Consider the following 17,364-nt stretch of genomic DNA (forward strand, 5'->3'; position numbering starts at 1 on the left):
CAACTGGCCTTGCAGAGGAGTTGTCTCCGAGAGACACCTGCAGTCCGCTGCAGGGAGCCTTTCCTTCTTTGGAGGAAGCGGAGAGCTCCTTTCCGCTCAGGGGCTTTCAAGAGCTGGCGGCATTGCCAGCAGAGCCTTCGTTAACACCGCCCGGCTCCGCGCTGCCTTCCGGTGGCCGGCCGAGAATCGAGGTTCTCATCAAGGTCTCTCGCTTCTACTAACATACACACATCGCAGGGAAACTGTCGGACGTGATCTCCTCTGAGTGAAACTGCAGAGGCTGTGAACGTTGACGCGAGCTGGTCAATCTTGCACTCAGTTAACTTGACCGGTTACTCTGTCCAGGTGTCTTTCACTGTGTTTAAAACTACATTGCATTCCAAACTGGTCCCTGCTGTGTATTACTCTACTCAAGAGTGCCTGGCGTGTTGAGGACTCTGTCTAGCATTTAAAAGAGAAAAAAGCTTCCTCTGTCAGTGGCACCAGAATGTTCCTGTGGTTTAGTCACCGTCCCTGGGCCCCATCCCCAGGCCACACTGTTCCCGGTCCTGCGTCCCTGGTGAGTGACTCGCTCGCCTTCACCCAGCAGATAAACAGGGATCCTGTGGCAGATGCAGACCCAGAAGGAAAGGGAGGAAAAAACTGCTTCTGAGTCAGCCTTGTTATCACAGGGTTTTAATGAGGAGACAACATGAAATCCCGTCTCTCTGGGCGCTCAGAGCTTCCGGTGGGTGTTGGCTGGGGGTTCGGCTCTTTTTTTTGGCTGGAGAAAAGCTGCTGGTTTTGTACTGCTTCCTATGGCTCTTCATGAACTGAAAGGATGTGCCCCGGGATCGGGGCCGTTGACCGAGGTTTAAAGGAAAAAGAACATTGTCAATGGGCTGCGTCAGGGCGGCCCGAGACCCCGCTGTCACTGCTCAGAGGACCCTGTCCCGGGGCGTGAGCGCTCCTCACCCGCCGGGTTCCAGGTCTTACACGTGTGTCGGGACCCACGCGCTTCCTTACCAGCCTGGAAACACTCCCCGTGGCCCTGGCGGAGGCGGCGGCGGCGGCGGCCCTCGCGGTCGGCGTAGCCGGTGGAGGTGCCTGAGGCTCGCTGGAGAGTTGGAGTCAGCACAGTCGGCAAGCGCCGTTTGTCCTTGAAACCTTCTGACGCGGTTGCTGGTTTGCTTTCAGAGGCGGAAGCGAGTTGGTATAGACAGGGAAGCCGAGCGGACTGGGAAGCAGGGGGGGACAGCCCGAGGGCGGTGGGCCCTGCCCCGCCAAGAACTGACCCACTCTCCCCCCTGTGGCCGGGCTCCCCTCTCTTCACGGCTCCCAGCCCTCAATTCCGTGATTGGTTGGCATCCGAGAAGAAGATGGCTCTTTGCAAGGTCAACTAAACCATTTACAGCCTTTCTACACATAGATTATAGTCACTTTTCTCTCCAAAACCTTAGGCTTTTCTATTTTATTTTAATTTCACTGTTACCCTCGATTATTGTCTTTTTTTTTATGGAGATGTTAGAGAAGCAGGAGATAGTTGTGCCATCTATTATTACAAAAGTGTAACAATAAACTTCCTCAAACTAAGATATTTTCCTCACATAAGGACACGTAAGGACACGTGTACGTTTTTTACTGAAATATTTTTTTAACCCTTCAGTTTGTAGAGCAATTGTTTCAGAGATATTGCATTGCAGCTTTGTAATTTATAGAGATCTCTAGACTCCTTATTCTTGCAATATTTTTACTTCTTTGATAAAAAATGAGTCAGTTTATTTCAACTCCAAGATCAGGAAATAACCTTGAAACAAGATTACTAGTTATGACTGACTAACTTGGGCATCCTGGGAACAGACCCTAACGTGGTATTGTGAGTAAAGGCACCGTTAGGATGAGAGCAATCGGGGTGAATGGCTCACCGCTTACACATTGCACAGCATTTTAGCATTGGCAGGAGGGGCTGGTTTGATGATCTGACCACCTTCAGTTTCTGGATGTTTATTAAGATAAATCCTTAGTTTTCCTTTGCTTAATAGAAAATATCAACTCAGCATTTGGAGCCAACATTAATTTTTCAGTCCCCAAAATTCAGAGCAGTTGGATAACTCAAACCCTAATGTTCCTTGAAGGTTCATTACTTGTCGATCACAGTTTTTATTTCCACATGGGACACAGGAGCGCTGTCACCAACACTGCTGTGTGGATGCCTCTGGAACACGACTCCAGGACAAGGAACAGCGGCAAATACATGTAAAGACACGTGTGTGTGTGTGAGGGAGGGATCCTGCTGCCCTGAGACCTGGGAGCCCGAGGAGAGGACCTGGTGATGGACGTGGACATGTCCAGAGACCGGAGGCTGGAGGAAGCCCAAGGGAAGGGAGGGGTGGGAACTCTTTCTCTGCAACCCCGTGGGGTGACTTTCCCCGTCACAAAACGAAGAAACCACTGACGCAAAGTGTGAACGATTCCCAGTCGACAGAGCTCATGGAGCTCAGGATTCTCATGTAGAAAAGGCACATATGTATTGTCCAGTGGCCACTGCCCGGGTAGGCGTTGTGTGCGTCCACGTGTGGGCCCCTAAACTGCCCACGGTGGGGAAGGCAGAAGCGCACCTTCACCCCAGAGAAACGTGCACTCGTCATTATCCACGTGGCTGAGGGCAAAGCTCTTTGGGTTCCAGTTTCCCCATTTGTAAAAGTTGGACTAGATCATGATGCTCAGCTCTGGCGCTGCAGTCTGATCACCTGAGGGGCTTTGCAAAGCCCTGGGCTGAGCCACTCAGAGGCCGTGCAGTACAGGCTTCACGTGGATGCACTCTTGGTTTCCTGGGTGGTTGCTGTGCAGCCGGGCTTAGGAGCCATGAAGTAGAGGACCATGGAGGACTCCCACCAGGCCGCTGGAGTTGCGGTCCACAATGTGCTGGCCCCCGAATCCTCCCCTCGCTGTGACCTGCGACCTGCCTCGGGAAGAAAGTGATGCTGGGTTTTCTGTTGTGGTTTAAGTGAAGAGCAGGAAGTTCCCACTAAGCTTTCGACTGTGTGTCGGGTGGTCCTTTCGGGCCTTTTGACGCCACCTTCTCCATAAGGTACATCAGATGCGCTCAGCAACCTCATTCTTCAGTGATGCCTGGAAATTTAGGGAGCTGTGTTTGAAGAAGAAGACAAGCCCTTTTAAAGTCTGCCTGGCAGCCCTAGGCAGAGGTGGGCCTTGTGTGTGGGATTCTGCATTTCATGGACTCGGCGTTCCGGGCGCAGGCCCTGGTGCCAAGGTTGGTGCTGGGCCTGCAGCTGGGAGGGCTGAGAGCTCAGCTCCCCCGAGAAGGGGCTGCTTTTACTGACCGCATTTGTGAAGCACCTCCTGGGCCTTGAAGAGGGTGGTGGCGAGTCCCCAGAGGAAGGAGCTGCTTGGTTAAGGCGGCTCAGAGGCCGGCACTTGCTGTGTTAACGTCCCTTAACGGCAGGTGGCACGTGATACGCGCTGAGTTCAGGGAAGTGGCGAGACTCGCTGTGGGTGGAGTGGAGCCCGTGGGGCGTGGAAGGGCCACTCCGCCTCCTCGGTCCTGCTGTCGGTGTCTGGTTCCTACCTTCTGCTGGAGGAGGACTTCAGGTCACGCAAGGCCCGGCTGCTCGTGTGGGCCCTTGCTCTCCTGCCAGGTCTTGCCCTCCAGAACCCGCTAGAACTTAGAGGCTGGGTGTCCACTGGTGCTCAAGATGGCATATCGAAATAGGTGGTTTTGGTTTCCACACCATGTTGGCATCTCTTCAGGTGAAAACTACTTTAAAGCACAGCAGGTTGCTACCTGCCCGAAGCACCCCCAGTGCCTGCCTCTCGCTGGATGTCATGGGATGCTTCATACCCAGAGCGGCTCCTCGGTGTGGACCGCACACCTGCAGGGGTTCTGCTGAGCCTGACGGTGGTCGTGAGCCCCTAGGAGAGTGGAGCGCTGCTCAACGTGGGAACTTCCTACGCGAGGCTCCCACCCCGGGTCACAGCAGGAAGGAGCGCCATGTTGCCGGGCCCGAGTGAGTTCTCAGACGTCCTGGCAGGATGGATGTTCCTGGGAATCGGCGTCTGAGTACAGCAAGGGGGAGGAAATGGGGTGGAACTCAGAAATAGACCATGAGATTCCTGCCCCAAAACACAGTACTCGTAGGCAGCAGGGCCCTCCCCGGAAGCCAGCAATTAGGGTGTGGAGTAGATGAGAACAGGAGGGAACTGCTGTTGTATCCCATCCTGACCTGTGGTGACTCCCTCGTCCTCCTCAAATCCAGCAATGACCTTGGCACGTCACTGTGAGGTTCTTATTACAGGGACCCGAAGACTTTGCATCTGTTGCCGTAAACGCGGCCCTGTGGCTCGCTTCACAGAGAAGCGCACACCTGGCTCCCCCTGGAAATTGGGTTCTCCGCTTCTGATCTGGTTATGAAGGTAGTGTTTTTATTCTGGTGGTTTTCTTTTGTGTGTGTGTGTGTGTGTAACACAAACCACAGTGAAACACTAGAGCAGCTACTGGGTGTTCCTGGACCAGCCCGAGTTTCCTCCTGGGCGGGCGAGCGGCCGGCACTCTGACTGCACGGCCAACAGAGTGTAGACAGGGCTGAGCCGCACGGGGTCACAGTCGTCCTGGTCAGTCTGTTCCAGGCTTGTCACTCAGGCGCCTTTTTATTAACACTGAATTCACTTTATTTTGTGCTTTCCGAAGCTGATTAATTCCCCCAAATGAACATAACCCCAGCTATTCACAGCCAAGGTGGAGGTTTCCCACGGGACCGAATTTCCCGGCAGGTCGCAGAGCCAGACCGCTCTGGTGACCGGGGAGGCGTGGATCGCGCATCCCACCTGGTGAGGCTGACCCAGAGTCCGGCCGAGGGAAGTCCAATGTAGAGGCAGCTGAGAGCATGACCCTTGTGAGTCGTGGGAAACGGGCCCTCAGCTCTGGGTTCTGGTGCTTCCTGGAGCTGGTCCAGGAGCTCAGCTTTTCAGCCGACTTCAGAATTTCTCCAGTCGGGAAGGAACTGAGAATGGGGTTCCGGGAGGCCCCATTTTGTGATGCTCAGCACCCACCCTGAGTGGTGACAGGCCCGGTGTGCCGCCGTGGCAGCCTGGGTGCTTTAAGGCATCTCACGGAGCCGCCACGTGTCCCTGGGCCCCACCCTCTCCGTTCAGTGGCCGGGCCCCCGGGGAAGCCTCCCGAAGCCTCGGGGTAACGCTGGAGGTCTCCCCACCACCGCCTGTCAAGCTGCCCTCAAAAAAGGTCGGTGCCCACGGTGGGCAGAGAGCACTGTCACCTAGGAGACTCTGGAACTCAGGTCACACACGTGGAACCAGCCTTGATCTGACAGTCGGGCTAACAAAGCCAGTTCTCCGTGGCTTCCCTCCTCACCCAAGCTTTCTGGATGAGCGCGGGCACCTTTTCCAGGTTCACCTGCAAACAGGTGGCCAGAGCTCTCGCTGCGGAGTCTGTGGAAGCCGGGGACGAGGCCCGTCCCAGGAGGGCTCACGGGCAGCCTGTGAAACTTTCTCCCCATCATCTTAACTGTTAGATTCTCTAACAAGCCTGTTTATCGAGAAATTTAAAATAGATCTCTATTGAGTCTGCCCATCTCTAGGATCTTAAAGCATTACCTTTTGACCTGTTATGCAAATGGCAAAACATTCCGAGTGTCTTTTCCTTCACTCCAATCGAACCAGCTAAAATTGGCAGGCACGTTATTCTCTGTTGACACCACTGCAGCCAGGAAGTTCAGTGCTGTGTGCTCGGCCCCCTCCTCTCTGCCACGTCCTCCGCTGTGCTGTGCTGTGGCCCCTGTAGCACGTGGGGGACCCCGCAGAGGGTGCAGGGCGGCAGGGGCAATCGGAGGCGGCGGCGGCTGCAGAAACGGAGCTCTGAGCTCTTCCGGGGTCTCTACACTCAGAAAGGAAATTCAAGGGCAACAGCTGAGTGCTGGGTCACTGGCACCGCCCCTGGGGTGTCGCTGCAGCTCCACACCCGCCCCCATAATGGCACCGACAGTGGGGAACAGGCCTCGGTTTACGGATGCTGTGTTCCAGGTTAAGAGATACACGATGCAGTGTAAAAAGTGTATTGTATAGCTAGGGGGGTTAGTTTAAACGTATTTTGTATATACGACTTTTATAAATCTGTTAAGATTTGCCTTAAATTACAAAAAAAAAAAAGACAGAGAGGGGAGGTGTCAGGGACTCGTTAGCCCGTAAATAAGACTGAGATACCATTAAAGAATTGAAAGGAAACTTAAAGGAATCTCTTCTTTTCACAAAAAGATTTAATACTTTTGCTGTATCCATCCCCCTCTCCATTCATATTGCCTTGGGTACCACCAGCAGCACAGGGCCAATATCTTGGGAACCACTGATTTGGTCAACATGGGCATTCTTAGAACTTCCAGTTCTTGATCCACTTTTTCTTAAATAACAACCTTGGCATTGGCTGGGGGGCATTTGTGGTGAGTAATTAACTTATAGTCCACAGCTAGTCAAATTTCAGCCCTTCTTTCAATTCTTTCTACCATGAATGCTGTTAATTTCTCCAGCATTAACAGTGCACAAAATTACCCCTGTTGAGGCTATGTGTCCTGTTTTCAACAGTTCTCACTTTTCCTATTTACCTTTGAGCAGAGGTGCTAATTAGCAGGGGAGTGTCCTCAAAGAGGTCAACTGCAGGGAAGAGGAGGGGAAAGCTTTGATAATTCCAAAGCCGGGGGCTCCAGCTCTGCACCCCCCGCCCCGCATTCCTGAGAGCTGAATCAACTCACCACGCCTTTATTAAACACCTGCTGTGTGCCCAGTACAAGTATGGAGCTGGCAGGATATTTTCAAAGGTGGGGAAACAGAATTGAGGGTGTCTATCTTTGAGCGCATGTGACTCTGTTGGGGTGACACTACTTAAATACTGAGTAATTAATGAGAGACTAATTTTAGAATACTATAGAAATCACATTTGCGGGCACATGTTGTAACTCAAGGAAAGTAATTATCGGCTTCTGATTATGACTGAGCTCCCACATAACTGTACCACGGGATGAGAATATTCCGGCCCTACAGACTTGAGTATTCTGGTTCCAAGGACAGTCGGGAATTAGTTAACTGCGTCATTCTGATCTGAAATGCTCAAGAAGTCTGCAGACTCCGCATTTGACTGGGCACACAGCAGGCGTTTAATAAATGCTTGGTGAGTTGATGTAGCTCTCAGGAATGCGGGGGGGGGGGCAAAGCGGCATAAAGAGAAGTAATCACCTGAGGACATGTCTTGCTAATAAAAGAAACAAAATAAATGGAGGTAAAGCACAGATGCTCATAGACACAGTTCAAAGCTAATGGCAGCTTGAATCTGAAAAAGAATGTATATATAGGTATAACTGAATCACTTTTTTTGTACAGCGGAAATTAACACAACATTGTAAATCAGTTATACTTCAGTAAAATAAATTGAAAAATAAAAAGCTAATGGCAGCTTGATGCTGAGGTGCTGAGTGTAGTTCCCGGGAAAGGGGCTTGGTGGCGCTACTCTCGCTGCTTGGGGCAGGTGCTGCCTCTATAAAATAAGCGCTGGATGCTGTTTTCGCTTTTCCCTTTTTTCGTAAAAGTGAAAATCCTCTTCGGATTTCTTCTGGCGAGCAAAACCAGGTACTAATGTAGGTCTTTCGTAAAAGCGAAGTGCAGTAAAGCAAACTTTTGAAAAAGTAGGGGCTACCTGTATTATTAAATATATCTCCCTCCTCCTCCCTATTCAACTCAACCCAGAAGCCCTGACATCTGTTGGCATCTGTCAAAATGACTGTTTTCTACCAAATTTTGGTTCCCCCATTTTTTTCCCCTCCTTTTGCCAGTTGACTGAACAGCCTTGGAGGTAGCTTTATCTGTGATAGAATTCAGTTCTTGATCTTTCAAAGGACACAGGATCACTTCCCTTTATCGCATCATTATGCTTTGTACCCACCATCTTCCTGCTCAAGCAGCCCAGGAAAGCCCCGCAAAGGCCCAGTGTGGCCTGAGCCCAAAGCCTAGTCTCTGCTGGTAGAGCTGCAAGTCCTTCCAGAGGGGTTAGGGAATGGGGAGCTGCATTTCTCCCATCATTTCCTTACCTTTCTTGCTTCCTTCCTGGCAGGTTTTCCAATGCATTCTCTTACTATGGATTAGTTCTGCTTACCACTGAGCTCTTCCAGGCAGGAGATGTCTGCAGCAGTGAGTATCAACAGCCCTTTCGCAGTTAACACCGTCCCCTCCCGCCCCTGCCCACTTCCAACACACGAGGTCACACACACGCACACCCCAGCCCAGGTTCTGCCCTCACAGGGCCTGGCCCTGCACAAACTCCAGGGAGAAAGTTTCTGCAAAATCTGAGCATGAAAGAGCTGGGTTGTGGTTTCCAAGACGCTCTGTAGAAACCTGGACCTTCTTGTCACGGTAGACCTGACATTAGAGCAGAATCACATCTTATGTCCCCTAAAGAGGTCCGTGAAGTACAGCCCTGAGTTTTATGGCTGTGACCCTGTGTAGCCATCCTCTGCGTGTGCATCAAGTCTGAGAATCAGGCTGGAGCTCGATCCTGGCCACACAACAGAATCAGCGGGGGGAGCTTTTCCACAAAGGCAGTGCCATTTAAACAATGCCCAAACCAATTTAATCAGTGGCTTTGGGGGGAGGGCCCAGGCATGAGTAGGTTTGAAAAGCTCCCTAGGTGATTCTGTTGTAGAGCTGGAGGTGGAAAGCACTGGACAAAAGGAATGAATAAAGAGCAAAGTCTCTACACAGATGTCTGGACTTCAAACCAATCTGTCTTTTAAGGGAATATTAGATTCCTAGCATTGAACCTGGGATGGGGGATAAAGGGATCAAGTTCTTGCCTGTTTGCGGGATTTGTCCAATTTTCTTTTTCATATGAAGCCTCTATAATCTGAGTTAATAGTTTTGTTTATTGGTATAAGGATTTAATAATACAGCGGAATCACATCTCGCTGGGAGGTGTGGGAGAGCCTTAACCGCCCTGAGAAGCAGTTCAGTTATAAATTCTGGGTTTGGTATTGATTGAGCCTAAATCCTTTGCCTCTGTGGCCGAATACAAGTTCGTGTGCCTGACACACAGTGAGGCCAAACAAACTGAAACCATTGTAGTTTGGAGCAGAGAAAGGTTTATGGCAGGGCTGAGCAAGGAGGACGGGTGACTTGTGCTCAAAAACCCTGAACTCCCCGATGGTTTGGCGGGGGGGAGAAGTTTTTAGAGGCAGAATTTGGTGGGGGGGACGGCCGCAGGGTATGTGACTTTCTTCTGATTGGTTGGTGGTGAGGGAACAGGGTGATGTTCCAGGAATCTTGGGCTCAGCCTGAAGTTACCATCCTCAACCTGGGTGAGGGCCTTAGTTCCTGCAGAACTCAAAGATATTGTTATGTATATTCCTTGAGGAGGAACCAGGACTCTGCCCCAAGTCTGCACTATTGTTTCTTGACAGCTCCTTCCCTTTCTCTGCATCCCCTCCCTTCCCTGATTAGCAACTGTTTGAACCTGCCCTTTGGAACTCAGGGAAGGTCTAGGAGGCTTGAATGAAGTCTATTCCTACAAGCAAGAAACGGGGAGCATGGAAAGGATTCATACCCAGGATTTGCCCCACAGCCTCCTGCTTGGTTTCACCGTAACAGTGGACCTGCTTAAGCAAAGCAGAGGATCCACTGGGATGTTATAGAGGAAGGGTTGGCAGAGTTTTTCTATAAACAGCCAGATAGTAAATATTTTAGGCTCTGTGGGCCAAACGGCTCTGCCATTGTAGCAGAAAAGCAGCTATGGATAATATGTAAACAAGCAAGCCTTGCTTGTGTTCCAAGGAAACCTTTTTTTTTATTTTGGCCACGCAGCACGGCTTGTGGGATCTTAGTTCCCCAGCCAGGGATCGAACCCAGGCCCTCGGCAGTGAGAACGCGAAGTCCTTACCACTGGACCTCCAGGGACTTCCCACCAAGGAAATCTTTTTCACAACCACAAATTTGAATTTCATGTCATTTTTATGTCATGAAATGTTATTCTTCTTTTGATTTTAAAAATCATTAAAAAATGTAAAAACCATTCTTAGCCTGCTGGCCAGGCAGAAACAGGCAGGAGACCAGATTTGGCCTGCAGGCGGTCGTTTGCCACCCCGTGTTAAAAGCTCACTCTTGGGCTTCCCTGGTGGCGCAGTGGTTGAGAGTCCGCCTGCCAATGCAGGGGACACGGGTTCGTGCCCCGGTCCGGGAAGATCCCACGTGCCGCGGAGCGGCTGGGCCCGTGATCCATGGCCGCTGAGCCTGCGCGTCCGGAGCCTGTGCTCCGCAACGGGAGAGGCCACAACAGTGAGAGGCCCGTGTACCACAAAAAAAAAAAAAACTCACTGTTACACCTGGGTGGGAAAGTGATAGGGAAGGAGCAGTGGATTGTGTTATGAGAGGAACTCTGAACTTAGGGCACCCAGATCTTTTATACCAGATAATAAGCCTACCAGCTCTTTGTTCTGCAGAAAGATGCTCTATCTTCAAAGGCCATAAGGAAACCTGCCCTTTGCACCAGAGGGAGATCCTCTCTATCTTTCAAGGCTGTTTGCTAAACTAAAATCCTTGAAAAGATAGTCCAGAACAAAGGCAGTCAGTGCCTCCGCTTATAAAACAGGCAGAGAACATGAGAGACCCATGGGGAATTGTCTGCTAACACCAGTAAGAGGTTACAGTTGGTTCAAAGGAGAATTCAAAACACACATGTATATAGGCAATCAGAAAAGCTGAAATGGATTTACACTTAGAGGCAAAAATTGGCAGTGTGCATAAGGCAATAATCAACCACATCACCACCAGACGCCGCTTGCATTTTTATGGACAAGAATCATTTGCACTGGTATTCTATAATGCGAAGTTGTGAAAGCGCTTAAAGATCATGAAAGCTGAGATAACCTATAAGGGTTCACAAGACAGGACATTTTGCCCATTTCGAAGTCTTTGACTCTGTTTCCTAACAAATGATTTGGGGGAAAAAAGATAAAGCAAGGTAAGGGATGTCAGGAGTGTGGAGCAGAGTAAGTGGCCGTGGGCAAGTCAGAGTTTTAAGTGGGGTGGTCAGGATGGCTTCAGTGAGAAGGTGAGATTTAAAGAAAGCCTCGAAAGGGGTGAGGAAATTAGTCATGGGGATATATAAAGTGCAATGGAGGATGAGAGCAGCCAGTGCAAAGGTCCTGAGGCAGGAACATGCCTTGTGTATTGAAGGGACAGCAAGGAGACCAGTGTGGCTGGAGTAGTATGAGCAGAGCGAGGGAGATTGAAGGTGCAATCGAGGAAGTAATGGGGGCCAGATAATATAGGTGGGGGTCGTTGGGGCCACCCTAGAGTCTGTCTGCCACAAAAGCACCTAGTATGTGCCAGTTCTGGGCTAAGCACATTGATATGCACAACCTGCTTTCAGTGTCTCAACCGCCTTGCCCCAGGGTTTATTAGCCCCAGGATTATGAGGAACCTGGGGCTTAAAGAGATGAAGCTCTAACACTGCTGGTTGGGATTCACACCTGAGTCTGTCTGAGTCCTGAGCCCATGCTCCTTCCCTGGCATCCCAACCACATCATACCCAGGGAAGGAGGTGTGGAGAGCAGGAGGCTGCACCCCAAGACTGCGCATGCCTCTTGCTCTTTTTCTCTCTCTCTCTCTCTCCACCTTCCAGTCTCCAGCCGGAAGAAGGCAGTAGAGGCAAAATGCAGCCTGGCCTGTGAGTACCTGAGTGAGGAGGATTACATGGACCTGCTGTGGACCACCCTGTCTGAGTTCCCAGGTGAGGGACCTGTGCCACGTGGGCTGGGGCAGGGCCTCCTGGGAATAAGGCTTTACCTGGTGCCGCCTGGAAGCAAATCCCATTTCTTTTTTTTTTTTTTACGGTACGCGGGCCTCTCACTGTTGCGGCCTCTCCCGTTGCCGAGCACAGGCTCCGGACGCGCAGGCTCAGCGGCCATGGCTCACGGGCCCAGCCGCTCCGCGGCATGTGGGATCTTCCCGGACCGGGGCACAAACCCGTGTCCCCTGCAGTGGCAGGCGGACTCTCAACCACTGCGCCACCAGGGAAGCCCGCAAATCCCACTTCTAAGGGAAGCTGGGGATTTGTTTTCAACCCTTAGCTACAAGTTGGCAAGAACTGTGAAGAGGCTGACATTTTACTCAATTTGAAGGCTAACAAGTTAAGCTGCCCAGCTTCACACACACACACACACACACACACACACACACACAACACACACACACACCGGCAGAAGACACAAGACCCCTGGGTCAGAGACAAAAGACGATTACTCACGACACAGCAGGCAGCCTGAGTAGTATGTTAGCGCTGGCTCCTCTTGCCCTCAAGTCCCATGGGGATGATGAGGACGGGTCCAGGTGAATCTTACACGTGCAATGGATTTGCAACACAGCTCGGGCATCTCACACTTCGGGAACCCAAATCTTTTATAATGGGCTGCCGGAAACCTGCTCAGCCTTTGCCTTGGAGAGAGGCATCATCTTTATTACATTGGACAGTAAGCAGACCTTCCCCTTGCTCTAGAAGGAGGCAGTATCTCTGTCTTCCAAGGCTGTTGGCTCTACAAACAACCTTGAAATGCTAGCTTGGAACCAAAGGGCAGCTAGTGCCTCTGCTCACAAGCTGTGCAGAAATACAAGAGACCCGTGGGGAATTGTTCCCCAGCACCAGTCACACTGGAAAGGATCGGTGGGGTGTTAAAAATCCAAACCTGTACATAAAACAAAGGTGATCTATCTTTTTCCTTTAAAAAAATAGTAGTATGACAACAATAATAATATCTGGTATTTACTGATTGCTTACTGTATATGTATCAGGCACTGTGCTAAATATTTTACAGATATGGTCTCATTTCATCTTGTGAAGTAGTATCATTCCCATTTTACGTCTGAAGAAACTGAGGATTGGAGAGGGGTAGCAGAAATGGTTCCTGCCAATTGTAGCTGCCAATTTCTGCATCTCTGTGCCTGAGGGCTATCCCAGGAGGAATTGAAAGCCTCAGTGTCTAGAAGCAAGAAAGGTGGCTGCAGGTGCCAGGGAGTTAACACCTGGGAACAGCCTTCAACCAGTGTATAAATACCCCAATTTCCTCACCTATCAGGTAGAATTCTAAGGTGCGCGTTCCACACTGACTCCCAGAGCCCTCCAGTAGAATCCAGTAGCAATTTCCCATGGTGGTAACTTGCTTGATATGCACCCTTATTAGTTGCATCCCTTCCCAGTTTCACTTCTCCACTCTCCTACTGGTGCTTCCTTGGATGACCTCCCAAGTAAACACCTTGCACTTGGACCCTTGTCCTGGGGTCTGCTTCTGGGAAAACCCAACTAAGACACTGTGTCCTACAGCTGGCAGAGCTAAGACCTGTGTTCCCACCCCAGAGCCCAGAGTCCACTCCTATACTACATTGTCTATCTTTCCCACATAGCTTAGCAGGTAACATTAAAGCCTCTGGAGTTAAACCCAGCATCGCCAGCTGCCATTTTCGGGACTTCAGGCTTCACCATTTCTATGATTTTACCTGTCTGAAACTCAGATTCTTCCTCCCTATTATTACATGTATTGTTTTGTTGTTTTGTTCACTGACACATCCCAAGCTCCTAGAACAGCTCCTGACACACAGTAGGTACTCAAAGTATTGATTGAATAAAAGTGGGAAATGGGCTATTAGCATGCTTTGTAGAGGTTTTTTTTTTAAACTGAAGTCTAATTGATTTACAATATTGTGTTAGTTTCAAGTATACAGCAAAGTGATTTGGTTATTCATATATATATGTGTGTATGTCTATATTCTTTTCTTTATTCTCTTCCATTATAGTTTAGAGGTTTGTTTTGATGATTGAACAAGATAATAGATGTAAAAGTGCTTGGCCCAGATTTTATTATTATATTATTATTATTATTATCAAGCAATATGCTATACCACCTCTACTGAGGTAGAGAATGTTATTTTTATTTAGTCCTACTTCTCCAATGAAGAAATTGATGTTCAGGGAATTCCCTGGTAGTCCAGTGGTTAGGACTGCATGCTTCCACTGCAGGGGTCATGGGTTTGATTCCTGGTTGGGGAACTAAGATCCCACATGCTGCCGGGCATGGCCAAAAAAAAAAAAAGGAAGATTGAGGTTCAGAGAAGGCAAGGGACTAACCTAAGACCACATGACAAGTTAGAGGCAAGATGAGGCCTTAGAACCTACGTGTTTCTGACGCCCAGCCCAGGTGTCTGCTGCCTGGTTTCAGTGAATGCCACTATTCAGGCTCCCCTTGGTGCCTGTATTAGTTATCCATTGCTGTGTAACAAATTATTCCAAAATTTAGTGGCTTAACACAGCACGTATTTATTACAGTTTCTGTGAGTCAGGAGCCTGGGCTTCCCTGGGTCCTCTGCTTCAGTGTATTTCACAAGGCTGCAATGGAGGTGTTGGCCCAGGGTCTGTGGTCTCATCTGAAAGCTCAGCTGAGGCAGGGTCTGCTTCATGCTCACTCCCCCGGTTGTTCCCCACTGCCTGTTGGCCAGAGACCACCTTCAGTTTCTTGCCAGGTGACCTTCTCCGTCAAGGCAAGTTCATGAGAAGAGCCAGGGAGAGGGCAAATGCCAGCAAGACAGACGTCAGTCTTGCATAAGCTTATCTCAGAAGTGACCTCCCTAGTGACATACGGATGTATGTCTTTAAGACTGGCATGAATTGATTTTAAAAAACTGTAATCCTAATCACTGACTAAGATTCACAGATATACCTTGCAGTAGACATATAACTCAGTGCATTTTTTCTTTTTTTAATAAATTTATTTATTTAATTTTTGGCTGTGTTGGGTCTTTGTTGCTGCACGCGGGCTTTCTCTAGTTGTGGCGAGCGGGGGCTACTCTTTGTTGCGGTGTGCGTGCTTCTCGTTGTGGTGGCTTCTCTTGTTGTGGAGCATGGGCTCTAGGTGCGCGGGCTTCAGTAGTTGCAGCGCACGGGCTCAGTAGTTGTGGCCAGCAGGCTCTAGAGCGCAGGCTCAGTAGTTGTGGCGTGCGGGCTTAGTTGCTCCGCGGCATGTGGGATCTTCCCGGAGCAGGGCTTGAACCCGTGTCCCCTGCATTGGTGGGCGGATTCTTAACCACTGCGCCACCAGGGAAGCCCCTCAAGGCATTTTAAGCAGTTTGTTAGCATCTAGTTACATTAATGACATTTATGGAAAGTATAATTTTAAGTGATTGCTTTTACGCTGTTTTAAGTCTTTTTGTCGTAAATATTGATATAAAAACATTTTTTTTTTTTTTTTGGCCATGCCACATGGCTTATGGGATCTTTTTTCGCCAACCAGGGATCGAACCCAGACCCTCAGCAGTGAAAGCACAGAATTCTAACCACTGGACTGCCAGAGAATTCCCGATATAAAATTTTTTGACTCAAAAAAAGAAGTGACATCCCATCACTTCTGCCATATTCTAGTCATTAGAAGTGAGTCATGAGGTCCAGCCCACTTGCAAGAGGAGGGGATTACACAGCGTGTGGTACCAGGAGGTGGGGTTATTGGGGCTCATGTCAGATGCTGCCTCCCATGGCTCCCCTGCTCCCTTGCAGGTGTTCTTGTGACTCTCTGGATTATCGACCGCCTGGGCCGCAAGAAGACCATGGCCCTGTGCTTCGTCATCTTCTCCCTCTGCAGCCTCCTGCTGTTTATCTGTGTTGGAAGGTAGGTCGTGAACTCAGCTCTCTGGCCAGCAGGCTTACTTCTCAGCTCGTGGTCAGGTCTTTGTGCCTGCAGACTGTGGATTACATCCCTGGGGCACCTGAAGGAACCCCCACCCCAGCCCCTCACTAAGCCTGAGGCTCTTGGCTGGACAACAGATTGGGCTCAAAGTTGGGGCCTCTGATGGGAAGGGGGGTAGGAGGGCATTTTGGTCCAAATTTTGCTCTGACACCATTACATGTAGACTTTTGACATCATCTCCCAGTAAGATCATACAGATAGCTGTTTAATTCATATATGGGTTAAAAGTGTTCATTTGTTCCATGGCAATATTTCAAGGTCTTGTTTTATAATCCCCTTCTGGCATTTCTCCATTTTTTCCATCTATCAGGAGCCTCAAAATATGGAACTGGCCTGTGTTGATCTCCAAGAGGCCCCAGACCGAACCACAGATGAGAGATCTGTGAAAGGTCTGGAGATGTCGCTTAGATCTGGAAATGTTGATATTCAAAGACATTATGGGAACAATGGAACAGAGGGCTGGGGATCACGATTATCCTCAAAATACTGAAGAGAAGTTTCCTTTCCCTGGTTCAGCTGGTTCCTGGCTCAATTCCTGCCCCCACTAGGTCCTATCTGGGCTTTGCATTATTTACATCACTTCACCCCAGCCGTGCCCCACCCTGGGCACCACCATTTTAGCCTGGAACTTTGGAGAATGATGAACTTATAAAAGCAGGTCTTCCAAGAGACCGCTGGGATGCGTGTGGCTGCGTGCCTGCCTGATGGTGTGTTGGGTGAGGTGGGCTTTGCCAGTTTCTAGGGTGTAAATTCTACCTGGGCAGATAAAACTTTGCTGAAAGAAACTGTCAGAAAAAATACTTGCTCATCTGCTTTTTTTTTCTCTTCCCAGAAATATGCTCACTCTGTTACTCTTCATTGCAAGAGCGTTTATTTCTGGAGGCTTCCAAGCAGCCTATGTTTACACACCTGAGGTAGGAGGGATGCCTGGGAGCAGCCGGGGTGGGAAGGGGGCGGGTGTTTTCTCCGGAAACACCCGGCCTGGGCTCCTCTGAGTGAAATTTGTCCTTGAGTCTGAGTGGCGGCTGTGAAGGCCTTCATTATTTCAGGCTTTCGTTCAGTCATTGTTTTCTGCTTACAAAAGCTTATGGTCAGTGTACAAGTTCCAAATGTTACAGAACTGTATAAAACCCCCAAACTAAAGGGCCTCACATTCTGCCTTCCTAGAGACCACCTTCTTGAATGGTTCAGTGTATATTCTTCCAGATTTTTTCCTAATTTATGTTCGTGCATGTATCAAATTGGGTAACTGAGCAACTGAGATGAGTTTAATAAAGGACGGATTACAGTGGTGTAGGATAGGGCTTAGGGAAACCAAAAAGTGATGGAGCAGCGCCCAGAGCTCACAATGAGGTGGAGGTGGCTGGGGACACAGCTACCACCCAAGGCCTGTGGGGTGTGGCGATGGGGTGTTACAGGGTCCCAGGAGGGAACTGTGCGGAGAAAAGCTGTGACCTTTAGTTGAGGGACACATGTGCCCTTAGGCAACCTAGACCGGAAGGAGCAGGAGAATAAATACCCTGGCCTCTCTCTCCCACCTCCCGCCCATCTCCCACTGTGGCTTCCCATTGGCTGAACCCAACTGTAA

At 49.8% G+C, this 17,364-nt stretch overlaps 1 protein-coding gene across 2 annotated transcripts in view; it reads left to right on the plus strand.

The window, feature by feature from the left end:
- The window catches only part of SVOP (SV2 related protein), an 83,550-nt gene that overhangs the window by 60,885 nt on the left and 5,301 nt on the right, over positions 1-17,364 (plus strand). Inside the window, exons 11-14 of one of the 2 annotated variants that reach the window (XM_022551007.3) lie at positions 8,111-8,187; positions 11,672-11,779; positions 15,587-15,698; positions 16,609-16,690. In XM_022551007.3, the coding sequence (XP_022406715.1) occupies positions 8,111-8,187; positions 11,672-11,779; positions 15,587-15,698; positions 16,609-16,690 (379 nt within the window). Of the gene's footprint in view, positions 1-8,110; positions 8,188-11,671; positions 15,560-15,586; positions 15,699-16,608; positions 16,691-17,364 lie in introns of those variants that run through there. The other variant, XM_089894604.1, reaches the window with a different exon arrangement.

Source organism: Delphinapterus leucas, chromosome 14 (genome assembly GCF_059928025.1).
Source record: "Delphinapterus leucas isolate spDelLeu-1000000601 "Yukka" chromosome 14, BTC_Dleu_Yukka2, whole genome shotgun sequence".
In the NCBI taxonomy this organism is placed as follows: domain Eukaryota; kingdom Metazoa; phylum Chordata; class Mammalia; order Artiodactyla; family Monodontidae; genus Delphinapterus; species Delphinapterus leucas.